Genomic DNA, 12,958 nt, shown 5'->3' with positions numbered 1-12,958 from the left:
AATTCGCCCTGCTTCTGGGCTTTTCTGCTCCTCGGCTATTTCCTGCTTCCACCATGCTGACGAGTCATATTATCTAATTAAGTTAAGCTATCCCCTTAGATGTTCTGTTGCTTCCCTAATATCCCTTTTCATTCTCATTTATTTTCTAGTTTAAACAGCTTTGTCCTCTTATTATTACTTTTCAAACCTTTTCTCGCATCCTGAACCCTCAAATCCTCTCGAGATCAAAGTCTTGGATGTTTTTCTTTTCTAATTTGACATCATTTTCTCCCATAACCTTTTAGAGTACCCCGACAAAAAATTTTGAATTAAAAAATATTTTTTAATCCCCCCTCCCAGGCCAGGATTTACGCATAGGCCCACTAGGCCTGGGCCTAGGGGCAAACAATATCGAGGGGTGCAAAAGATTAAAACAGTGAGCGATATTGCTCACTGTTTTACAGTGAAACAGTGAGCGATTCTCAGAGTGTCAAGTGCACTTAGCTGCTGCACCGCTTATTCACAGAAAAAGGATTTTAAAACAACACAGGAATTCAATTGGCTCCCAAGAATGACAGATGAGAGCTCGCTATCACCTCTGTTACTTTTGGCTCATCACTCATCAGCTGCCTTCTGTTCAGGGCTTCCACTATCCCAGAATTTTGGGTGATTTCGCCGTAAATCTCTGTGTCTTCCCGAAAAAATTGCTTAAGCCCAGGGGCGCCAAAGATTTAAATGACTCGGGACAGCGGATACTTGTAGTTGTAAAGAAAATTTAATTTTTACAAAAAATATTCATGCTCTGTCTGTTTTCATAATGTTGCTTTTGCAAAGCTGATTTGGAGTAGTTAGCAGCTTGGATTTCATCTAATTTCTTAATATTGGGGATGTTTTGAAGGGTATCACGAAGTTTGGTTCCGATTTTCCGAGAGATTTCGTGCTTTGTGTATAGTAGTGTCAGGATTGAAATATTCTAAACATTGATTTAGAGAAAGACTTCACACTCCAAAAATACAAGCAAAAATAAAATGATGTAACAAGTCAAACTTATTACCAGAAATTACCTCGAATGAATGAGTGAGGCCTAAAATGAATAGATTTTAAAAAAAAGACCAACATTAACATAAAACGGACAGAAACTACCTCAAATTAGTGTGGTACTGTGTCCCTCTCAAAGCCTCTAACGGCTATTGTAATTTACGCTTTGCTACAAACAAAACATAATTTGATAATTTTCATCTCTCTCCTTTCTAACGTTAGGGAAGTTACATATTGTTTAAACCTCTTGGGATCTTTTATATATTTGTATATTAAACAGTCAATTCATTTTCAGCAATCTCATGTCAATCTACAGTCAATTCTCGAGCATATTTTTTTTTTGTTTTAAATCCGCTCCTTTTGAGGGTATAGAAAATCAGTTGATGATTCGCCATTTCAAAATATTGCTTCATTAAACTAAATAAAAGAGATTACTTCAATAATTAGCTTCCGATATGTAAAAAGCTTTATTTAGGCATCATTTTTCTTTTTTTACTCCCGAATGAAATGGAATCGAAAGCATATTTATAAAAAAGTGTTCTTATAAAATAGTTGAACTAGATTATTAATCCCAAATATATTTATTCCAAGATTTTTTTTTCTTGTGAACTTCATTATTATATTGATTTTTTTTATTTGATATTTTTAAAATGGCTAAGATAAACTAAACTATTTGAAATATACATCTTTTTCAATAAAGCACAAATGACACTCTAATCTTCAAGGGTGTTAAAGAGGTGGCATTCTCATTCTTATTTTTTGTAATTTGTGTCTGTTCTAAGTCTGAGTCGGTTCTTTGCTTTGAATTCCGTTCATTTTGGTTTTCGTGTGTTATTTTTTTTTTTTTTTTTTTTTTTTTATTCCTTGCAAAACTCCTTTTTAATTAATTTGATGTATCAATTGTAAAAATAATCATGCATTTTTCAGTTTTTCTGTCTAAGAATTAAAAAAAAAAGTATTGTAAATCAAGTTAAAGGTAAGATTTGAATATTTAGTCGGAATTTTCGACCAAGTGCTGTTTTCCTGAACTAATACTCAATAATTTCATTGCTGGAAATATGGATTAGTTGCAGAAGGTGGTTTTCAACTATATGAACATCTTTGCATTATATCTCATCTTCTAATGGCCTGAACCCTTTCTGGCCCTCTTCCACTGAACACCTTTAATATAGCGGTACCTTATTCATTCTTTTCATCAATTTTTGGTTAAATTGTTCAATGTTTTGATTAATTAAACCTTTGAATCAAAATGATCTTTATGGTCTTTTCACGTTCTGTTTAGTTGAAGCTTTTAATGGATTTAATAAACACGTGGTTGATGTCTTTTTACAAAAAAAAATTCTTTTTTAAGGATGGCACTCTTTGACTGAAATGTCTGAAGTATGATACAAACGAAAGTAGTTTTTCATGGAGATATTTTTTACGATTCTTATTATAGGATGCAAATTAATCCTTATCGCCAGCAAAAAAAAAATAAAACCTTCAACGTTAAGATTTTTAAATGTAGTACTAGCAGGTGTATGGATGACTTTTTTGCGTTTATTAGGTTTACTTCCAATGGCTAATTTTATTTTTGTAGTGTGCATACCTTCTCTATGTACCCTGTGGCCCTCATGCCGCCAGATGAACAGTATAATCATAAGGATACTCGCTGGCATGGGTGTGACAGTTTTTGAACGAGGTGCGAGATGCAGAAGCCGCTGAGTGGACCAGCATGGTAGACAAAAGCTGGGACCAAGGAAATTGTCGATTTATTTTCCTGAGATTAGTTACTCCTGTGGTAGCTTGCCCTGAAAGTATATGAAAAATAAAAAGGGCTGACAAGCACTTGAAATGTAGTAGGCAGATGCCTCGACTCAAACTTTGAAGCCTAAGCAGGCTTTAAAGTTTCATAGTTTGTAGAATCCCTGACTTAAAATTTCAAGCCTAATAGCCCTTCGAACGAAAGAAACGATCATTCCAAAATTCCGTAAGAAAATATTCTTTATTTTGATGTATTGCCTAATAGATTTTAAGTGGATCCAGCTACTTAATAGAGTAAGGCACGAAGGCCTTAAAAGAGGCGTACGCCTTCAAGCATCAGCTGTTCTAAGTGCATCTGAGAACTTTCGTCCAAAGATTGGAGAATAAAGTGAATTTATAAAAAAATTACTTTTATATCCCACTGGCCTAAGGCACTTGCAGTATAAATTAAAAGCCCAGCAGAGAAAAGGGACCCTTGGGCTCTCATTGCTCCTCCAAGCATATACATTGACTTTCCACTTGTGATTTGGAGTCAAATAAGGTACCAAGTACCTACCCTTCCCCTAAAAGTTGATGGGGGCACAAATTGGAGGGGCTTAGTTACTAGTTCGAGTCTACAATCATACATAGGGAAATCCTGACATGATCCCATCTTAAATAACAAGCACTTTGCCTCTTTTTCTGCTAAAAATTTGACAGTGGAATGGGAGGCTTGGGGCTATTGAATGCCCCACTTGCTTTTTTCATGGCACTTGGTATTAACCAAGTGACATAGCAGTCGCCAATTCTGTCGGTCTGTCTGTCTGTCGGTCCCGGTTTTGCTACTTTAGGCACTTCCAGGTAAGCTAGGACGATGAAATTTGGCAAGCGTATCAGGGACCGGACCAGATTAAATTAGAAATAGTCGTTTTCCCGATTTGACCATCTGGGGGGAGTGGGGGCCCGGTTAATTCGCAAAAAATAGAAAAAATGAAGTATTTTTAACTTATCCAGCGGGTGATTGGATCTTAATGAAATTTGATGTTTGGAATGATATTGTGTCTCAGAGCTCTTATTTTAAATCCCGACCGGATCTGATGACATTGGGGGGAGTTGGAGGGGGGAAACATAAAGTCCCGGTTTTGCTACTTTAGGCACTTCCAGGTAAGCTAGGACGATGAAATTTGACAAGCGTATCAGGGACCGGACCAGATTAAATTAGAAATAGTCGTTTTTCCCGATTTGACCATCTGGGGGGGGGGGGGAGTAGGGGCCGGTTAATTCGGAAAAAATAGAAAAAATGAAGTATTTTTAACTTATGAGCGGGTGATTGGATCTTAATGAAATTTGATGTTTGGAATGATATTGTGTCTCAGAGCTCTTATTTTAAATCCCGACTGGGTCTGATGACATTGGGGGGAGTTGGAGGGGGGAAACCTAAAATCTTGGAAAACACTTAGAGTAGAGGGATTGGGATGAAACTTGATGGGAAAAATAAGCACAAGTCCCAGATACATGATTGACATAATCGGAACTGATTTGCTCTCTTTGGGGTAGTTGGGGGGGGGGGGGGGGGTAATTCTTAAAAATTAGAAAAATGAGGTATTTTCAACTTACGAACGGGTGATCGGATCTCAATGAAATTTGATGTTTAGAAGGATATCGTGTCTTAGAGCTCTTATTTTAAATCCCGACCGGATCTGGTGATGGGGGCGGGGAGTTGGGAGGGGGAAACCTAAAACTTGGAAAACACTTAGAGTGGAGGGATCGGGATGAAACATGGTGGGAAAAATAAACACAAGTCCTAGATAGATGATTGACATAAACGGAACGGATCCGCTCTCTTTTGGGTAGTTGGGGGGGGTATTTCTGAAAAAAAATGAGGTATTTTTAACTTACGAACGGGTGATCGGATCTCAATGAAATTTGATATTTAGAAGAATATCGTGGCTCAGAGCTCTTATTTTAAACCCGACCGGATCTGGTGACATTGGGGGGGTAGTTGGGAGGGAGAAACCTAAAAATTGGAAAACACTTAGAGTGGAGGGATCGGGATTAAACTTGGTGGAAAAAAAAAACACGAGTCCTAGATACATGATTGACATAACCCGAACGGATCCGCTCTCTTTGGGGTAGTGGGGGGGTTAATTCTGAATAATTAGAAAAAACGAGGTATTTTTAACTTACGAACGGGTGATTGGATCTCCATGAAATTTGATTTTTAGAAGGATATCGTGTCTCAGAGCTCTTATTTTAAATCCTGACCGGATCTGGTGACATTGGGGGAAGTTTGGGGTGGGGAGACCTAAAATGATGGGAAACGCTTAGATTGGAGGGATTGGGATGAAACTTGGTTGGAAAAATAAGCTGAAGTCTTGCATACGTGATTTACATAATTAGAACGGATCCGCTCAATTGCGGGGGGGGGGAGTAATTCTGAAAAATAAGAAAAATGACGTATTTTGAACTTACGAAGGAGTGATCGGATCTTCATGAGACTTCATATTTAGAAGGACCTCGTAACTCCGATATCTTATTTTAAATCTCAACCGGATCAAGCGTAATTGGGGGGGGGGGCAGTTGGGGGGACCGGAAATCTTAGAAAATACTTAAAGCGGTGAGATCAGGATGAAACTGGATGGGAAGAATAGAAACCTGTCTAAGATACGTGACTGACATAACTGGACCGGATCTGCTCTCTTTGGTGGAATTGGGGGGGTAATTTTGAAAATTGAGGTATTTGTAACTTACGAAAGGGTGACCAGATCTTAATGAAATTTGATATTTAGAAGGATCTTGTGCTTTAAAGTTCTAATTTCAAATTCCGACCAGATCCTGTAACATTCGGGGAGTTGGAGGGGGGGAACCGGACTTCTTGGAAAACATGAAAATTGGAGTATTTATATCTTACGAATAGATGATCGGATCGTAATGAAATTTGATTTTTAGAAGGAATTCATGTCTCAGAGCTCTTATTTCAAATCCCGACCAGATCTTTTGACATTGTGGGGGTTTGGAGGGGGAATTCTTGGAAAAACACTTGGGGTGTAGGAATCGGGATGAAGCTTGGTGGATAGAATAAACAAATGTCCTTGATACGTGATTGACAGAATCGTACTGGATTCGCTCTCTTTGGGGGAGTTGGGGGGAGGGGTTCAGTGATTTGGCGAGTTCGGTGCTTCTGGACGTGCTAGGGCGATGAAAATTGGTAGGCGTGTCAGGGAGCTACACAATTTGACTTGTTAAAGTCGTTTTCCCCAGATTCGACCATCTGGGGGGCAAAAGGTAGAGGAAAAATTAGAAAAAATTAGGTATTTATAACTTACGAGTGGGTGATCGGATCTTAATGAATTTTGATATTTAGAAGGGCTTTGTGACTCAGAGCTTTTATTTTAAATCTTGACCGGCATTAAGCCTCTTATTTTCCTTTTTAAATCAATCTATTGATTCATAAAATTTTGTTAGAGCTCATACCATATGATCTCTTGGCTCTTAGCTCTTCTCGCCTCGTCACAAGTGCCATATGAGCTCTTAGCTCTTGTTTTGCGACAACTCAGCTCTTTTTTGCAATGATTCATCAAAATTCTGTAGCTTTTTTGGCAGCGTGTCAGGCTCCAGGTCGTGACTTGGTTCTCATGATCACTGTAAAACGCAATTTGTTTTCGTATCAATTCAGGACGTGAATCATTTTTGCTTTGAGTCAGTCCGTAGCTGGGACTTTTTTAATCTTTTTTGCACATTCAGTTCGCAGCTTTGAATTTGTACGAAATCAAGACTTAGTTCGTTTTTGTAACGAGTCAATACTTCTCATTTTGCATCGAATAAGGACTTCAGTAGGCTATCAGGTCTTGAAGCTAATTTTCACACTGAGTCAGTTCTCAGCTCGGACTTTTATCATTCTGAACTGCATCAGTAAAGTCTTGAAACTTTACTCATTTTGCACTGAATCCATTCGGCTCGTTTTTGTTCTGAGTCAGTTGCATTTAGAAAGAAAAGGCTCATTGTCAAAAGAGTTTCAGGCGAATCAGAGGAAAAAATAATGGGTCCTCTCTTTTCCTCAGCGCCCTTTGAAAATTCAAATCGATCCTCCATCTGTTCCAGAGATATCATGTATTTTGAATTTGGGTGGGTATTTCGTCTTTTCTTTTGGTGTACTCGAGTACGTAGTTTATTTCAGGAGTGTATCCATAGAAAAATGGTAAATCTTGGCCTAAGAAACGACGCTTAAGAGTTTCAATCCGATTGGTCAGTCGAAGCCAAGTATGCTCACCTTTTCAACTAAAGCCTGTCTGTGGACAACTGATAATTTACATTATTTACGTTCATTGTCCCCGCGGATGTGGGGATATGCCGACCCTGGAGACATACTTGTTAGACCTTTTAACTATTCAGATGAACTTTCATCTGAACTTTCATTTTAACTATCAGATGATACTTCATCTGAATCTATATAAGGGCTACAGTAATGCCCGGGGAATGAAAATGGCTCGAGAAGGCCTGTTTCCCTTAAGCCACTTTCGGTGCTTAAAAAACGCAAAGATTGTAAAATTTGAACCAAAAAGAGTAACATTGCGTAATTTAGGATATTTGCTCTTGTGTCACGTGGGTCTTGTCTCCTCTGGTACACATTTTTTAGGCTTTTAGACCGTTTTGGGTGAAATGGCTACCTCGAAATTGCTGACTCAGTGGCAAAAGGGGGAGGAACAGGGCAAAGTGGGTGAGATGGTTGCCTTCCAATCACTTCTGTAACCCAAAATGGATATTAGAAGTTCATATTTTGATGGAATAACCCTCCCAAGTTTTTGTGAACATCCGTTCTGTATGAATTGGTCAAACAAAAAAATTATCGTAATAAATCAAGTATCCACCGGTCTTTACCAGGTAAGCTCTACTGCGTTGAGTCCGTTTTATGTATGAATGCTAGTTACAAAATAACGGAAAGCTTGAAAGTCGAGAATGGAAAGATAGAACAAAGGCTTGACACGCTGCAAACTTTGAGGCTGAAACACACCCCGATGCTTTATTTCTTGTTTGGGATGTACCTAAAATAAAAAAAAAAGATTTTTCCTATTTATGTAGCCCAGACCCGTGTGCAACTTCCCTGGGTACGCCAGTAGGTGATCCTCATTCCTCCCGAAATTTCTACCAATTACTGATGTCTTTAAAAAGACTATGATGGTCGTACACGGGGTTGTAAAGCTCCAAATAAATTGAGTTTAATTAAAGATATGTCTTAAACTAGAGGCAAAATAGAAATGAAATTGTTTTAAAAAATAAATATTCAGTGAACACTTAGGCTCTATAACGTTTACATGTTTTTTATTGAAGCCTCCGACAAAACCCAGCCATTCCAACAAAGAACAATATTTTTGTTTTTTTCTGTGTGTTGTTTTCTTGTAGCCGTTTCTTTTTGTTTTGTTTTTTAGTGTATAGTTCACGAAGAATGCCCATGTCACAAGCATAAAGCTCACCGCAAACCAAGAAATAATATGTTTTTTTCGTTATTTTAGGCATTGGAAGAACGAGATCGTCGATGCATGATTCACAAGGAATCGCTGTACAATAAGCAGCGTGTCCTGAAACGTCGTCTGGCGGAACTTAGTTATGAAATCCGACAACTTCAGCAACAACAAGTTCAGAAGGACAATGAAAGCTTAAGGCGCCTTCATACTACATCTGAAACATCGCAGACGACTTCAATGTCCGAACCTGGTGAGTGTGAGCTAGCGGACTCAAGTCATTGCACCTCATCTCTGTTGATGTTTTTATCTTGGGAAAGACTTGCTCTAACCCATTGTATTGTTTAGCTCGCACTATGACCCATTTCGGAAGGGAATAATCGGAAGCTAATGATGTGGTGGGATTTCAGCTATAACATTAAAGTATGTTCTAGGCGACTTGTGATAGCACGTTTTCTTTATGTCTGGCAAAAGAAACCAGAGAATTGAAGTTCGCTTATTAAAAAATTATGTCTGCTTTTCAAAAACGAGCTCCTTCTTCAACTATCCTTTGAAGAAATTAATTACTATTATTATATTTTTATATTGAGAAGGTTTGTCCAACAGGAAAGAGGAAGCAAAGATAATATGTTAGGTAGAATGCCCATAAATCAATACAAAAAAATGTGTTTTAATTTCAATATCGTTTGACTCAAATATCTTTGTCTTCTTCTTTTTCTTTGGATTATTAATCAAGATCCGGACGAACATCTTTGTACTTGGCAGGTTTTAAACTTAATCGTATTTACCAATGGGTAAATTAGGCCATTGGCATGGGACTTATGGTCTTTGGGGGGTCCACTAGATGCTACTTATAATGTATATATAACAAGTATGACTTTTTTTTCTTTTTTTTTATAGATCGGTATGAAGAAATGTAGTGTGACTTCATATTGTAGTCAGCATTGCGGAAAAATATTTGAAAGTAAAGATTCTGTATTATTAATATTGTAATTAACATACGACAAAATATTATCACAGCTAAAAAAATAATTTAAATACAAAATGGTCTTTTAATTAATTAATACAGCTATTGATATTGGCAATTTGTCACAGCATCAAGTCTTTCTTTCATAATAGCCGGACAACATAGCCTTTCTCGTTAACCAACACTAGGAAAAACATTGAATATTTAAAGTCGTTGAGTGTTTTTTGCTGTTGATACATAGAATTGAGTGAACCACTCCTGCCAACTTTTTATTGAGTTAAAACCTGACTGTACCTTGGATCCGGCCCTCAGCACTTTGTCCTGATATGTTACTTAACAAAAGCACATTGTGAGACTATGTAAATGAAGTTACAGCATACCTTCCTGAGTACAAAAGGGTCAAGGGAGTTGGAAAAATTGGCTTGTTGAACTGTGTTTGCATTTATCCTAGATCAAACGTAAAGGACAGTCGAATGAGTCCAATCTGCAAAATGTAACTATTGTTTTTTACGCTCTACCTTCTTCTTTTTTTTCTGCTGTATCGCGCTATTGAATACTGTGCCACAAAAAGGCAGACCGTGGCCTGATCCCGTGGTCTTACTATTATTTAGCTTATTGTGGTTCAACTTGCTAAGTGGGTAGTGTTTTACGTATTTTAACTATGCTATGTCTTGTTCAAAGAATTACGCATGCTATACTAAAAACTTTTTTTTCATGAAGGAGACGGAGCCAAGTTTTACAATATATTAAATAGAAAAAAACGAGTTTTTTAAAATGAAAGTAAGGAGCAACATTAAAACTTAAAACAAACAGAAATTACTCCGTATATGAAAGGGGCTTTTCCTCCTCAACGCCCCGCTCTTTACGCCAAAGTTTGACTCTTTCTCTTAACTCTACTTTTTAAAACAGTAAGAAACTTTAGCGTAAAGAGCGGGGCGTTGAGGAGGAACAGCCCCTTTCATATACGGAGTAATTTCTGTTCGTTTTAACTTTTAATGTTGCTCCTTACTTTCATTTAAAAAAACTTCTATTTAATTTCTGGACGTTTTTGAATTAATGCATGTTTTGATCTTGGCTCTCCGCTCATAAATAATTAAAACAAAATTTGTATATTAATTAATTGCAATTATCGGAAGACATTGAGAAAAAAGGAGTGAAGGTGGAGGCCAAGTTCCCCTCCAATTTTTTGCTTACTTAAAAAGGCAAGTAGAACTTTTAATTTTTTACAAACGTTTTCATTAGTAAAAATTATACGTAACTTACGAATTAACTTACGTAACGAACTTCTATATTCGTATGTTTTTATTGCATATATAGAATAGAATAGAATAGAATATATTTATTCACTACAATAGCCGGAGCTAGCATTAGCATGTCATGACAAAAATAATTTATACCTTCAAAAACACTCACAGGAAAATTTAAACAAACAATATATTAATCAAACATTAAATATTAGTCGCGTCAATATTATTAAAATGACGGGTAAAATATGGAACAAATGATTTGCGATATCTCTCAGTACTATATGCTGAGCAAGTCAGTAACTGTGGACAATTGTTTTTTATTTGTCGAAGTCTAGTAACTGGTCCTCCAGTTGGGGGGCTCGCAAAGTTGGGTAGTAGACGACAATGAGCTGGGGAATTTAAACAATTTAGTCCAAATCTATATGTTAAGCCATGTCTACGACTATCAAGTGAGTCCAAATTGAGTTGTTTCAGTGCATCTTCGTAAGTTGAGTAGTTTTGTCCAAGTATAATTTTTACAGCTCTTTTTTGTATCGTCTCAAGTCTATCTGTTTGATCTTTTGTCAATCCCGGATGCCAAGCAGGGCATGCATACTCAAGAGAAGGTCTAACATAGCTGCAGTATCCAACCCTCAGGTCCAACCCCTCGTCGATACCTCGCTCTTTACACTAAAACTTAAATGTCATGTTTAAGCTTTAGTGACTTTGAGCTTTAAGCTTTAGAACTTAAATCACACTCTGAATCACAAAGGCCGTAGAATAAATAGTTGAAATGACTAAAAATACTTTAGCGTAAAGAGTGAGGTATAACGAGGATGTAAACCTCTCATATGCGTAACAAACTTTTGTAAACTTTTGTTAGTTTTAAGTTTTAATGCTGCTTTTTCTACTTTCAGTAGAAAAAACTTTTCATATTTATTTTTTCATTGTTTTTTTTTTCAAATAATGCTAGAAAATGCCGCGCCCCCTTCGTTGAAATTCTCTTCCCCCATGTAAATATCCTCCCACGTAACCCCCCTCCCTCAACTCTCCCCCTAAACCAAAAAAAAATCCCCTGAAAACGTCTGTACTCTTCCCAGTTTGTAACTTGCAGTCCCTCCCACGGGGACTGCGGGGGAGTAAGTCGTCCCTAAAGACATAATTATTAAGTTTTTCGACTATGGTGAATAAAATGGCTATCTCAGAATTTTGATCCGGTGACTTTTGGGAAAAAATGAGCGTGGGAGGGGGCCTAGGTGCCCTCCAATATTTTTGGTCACTTAAAAAGGGTACTAGAACTTTCCATTTCCGTTAGAATGAGCCCTCTCGCAACATTATAGGACCACTAAGTCGATACGATCACCCCGGGGGAAAAAAACAAAAACAAACAAAAAAACAAATAAACACGCATCCGTGATCTGTCTTCTGGCAAAAAATGCGAAATTCCACATTTTTGTAGATAGGAGCTTGGAACTTCTACAATAAGGTTCTCTGATATGCTGAATCTGATGGTGTGATTTTCGTTAAGATTGTATGACTTTTAGGGGGTGTTTCCCCCTATTTTCTGAAATTAGGCAATGAAATTAGGCTCGTAACTTTTGATGGGTATAACTGATCTTGATGAAACCGATATATTTAAAATCAGCAATAAAATGCGATTCGTTTGATGTAACTACTGGTATCAAAATTCCATTTTTTAGAGTTTCGGTTACTATTGAGCCGGGTCGCTCCTTACTACAGTTCGTTACCACGAGTTGTTTGATATCTAGTTGGTATCCGTGAGCTCCGTGGAAATTCAGAAACCGAATCAACTAAGTTTGCTTCGACCTTTACTTTGTAATCTGATTAGGATATTTCCTAAAAGTGAGGATATATATAGAAATGGTTTGACCTTTGAACACTAAATATTTTTAAGCTGATTTGAACGGTTATCTCGTAGTTCTTTTGGTATTCTAAGCTTTTAGAGTCGTTCAGACTAAGATCATAGGGCTTAAAACGCCGGAAACCAGCGTTTATGTTTAAGTTCTACGTTTTAGCTCAACATTCGCGTGTAAATTAGCTGCGGAATTTTGTTTTCTTTTTTTTCAATGCTTCCCTTTTTACTTCGTTTTTCACAATATTTTTCGTAAAAAGCCAATACTTCCTCCGACTTCACTTAGATCTCCTGCTCGGCGTAGAGTCACGTCTGCCTCCTTCATTCGGCTCAGTTCATGGCAATCGGTCCATAAAATTGTTTTGCAAAATGCCAAGAAATGAAAGGAAAGCAGCTGAGTTAGAAACGCAGCTCTGTTCCCTGGAAATCAGTCATCTTGACTGGAAAAAGCAAGGAGATGCTGCCCCTACCCTTTGAAAAGAATATAAGTAAACAAATTAAAAACTGAAATTAATGTACCACATTTATCAGAAAACATAATCCTTTGCTTTAACCAAAGCCAGCTCTCTCCCAAACGGGAAAGGAAAACATTTCGTCATTTTCTAAATAACTTTTTAAGGAGGTTAAATGGAATGTCTTTGTTTTCCCGTTTTGGGGGACAGCTAGCTTTGGTTAAAGCAAACGAATGGGTTTC

At 37.3% G+C, this 12,958-nt stretch overlaps 1 protein-coding gene across 1 annotated transcript in view; it reads left to right on the top strand.

Moving 5' to 3' along the window:
* The window catches only part of LOC136025166 (max dimerization protein 1-like), a gene marked incomplete in the record, with an annotated part of 42,175 nt that overhangs the window by 24,306 nt on the left and 4,911 nt on the right, over positions 1 to 12,958 (top strand). Inside the window, 1 exon segment of the mRNA XM_065700929.1 lies at positions 8,250 to 8,451. Within this exon segment, the coding sequence (XP_065557001.1) occupies positions 8,250 to 8,451 (202 nt within the window).

This window comes from Artemia franciscana, chromosome 3, assembly GCF_032884065.1.
Source record: "Artemia franciscana chromosome 3, ASM3288406v1, whole genome shotgun sequence".
NCBI lineage: Eukaryota > Metazoa > Arthropoda > Branchiopoda > Anostraca > Artemiidae > Artemia > Artemia franciscana.
This window is presented reverse-complemented; position numbering and strand designations above follow the sequence as displayed.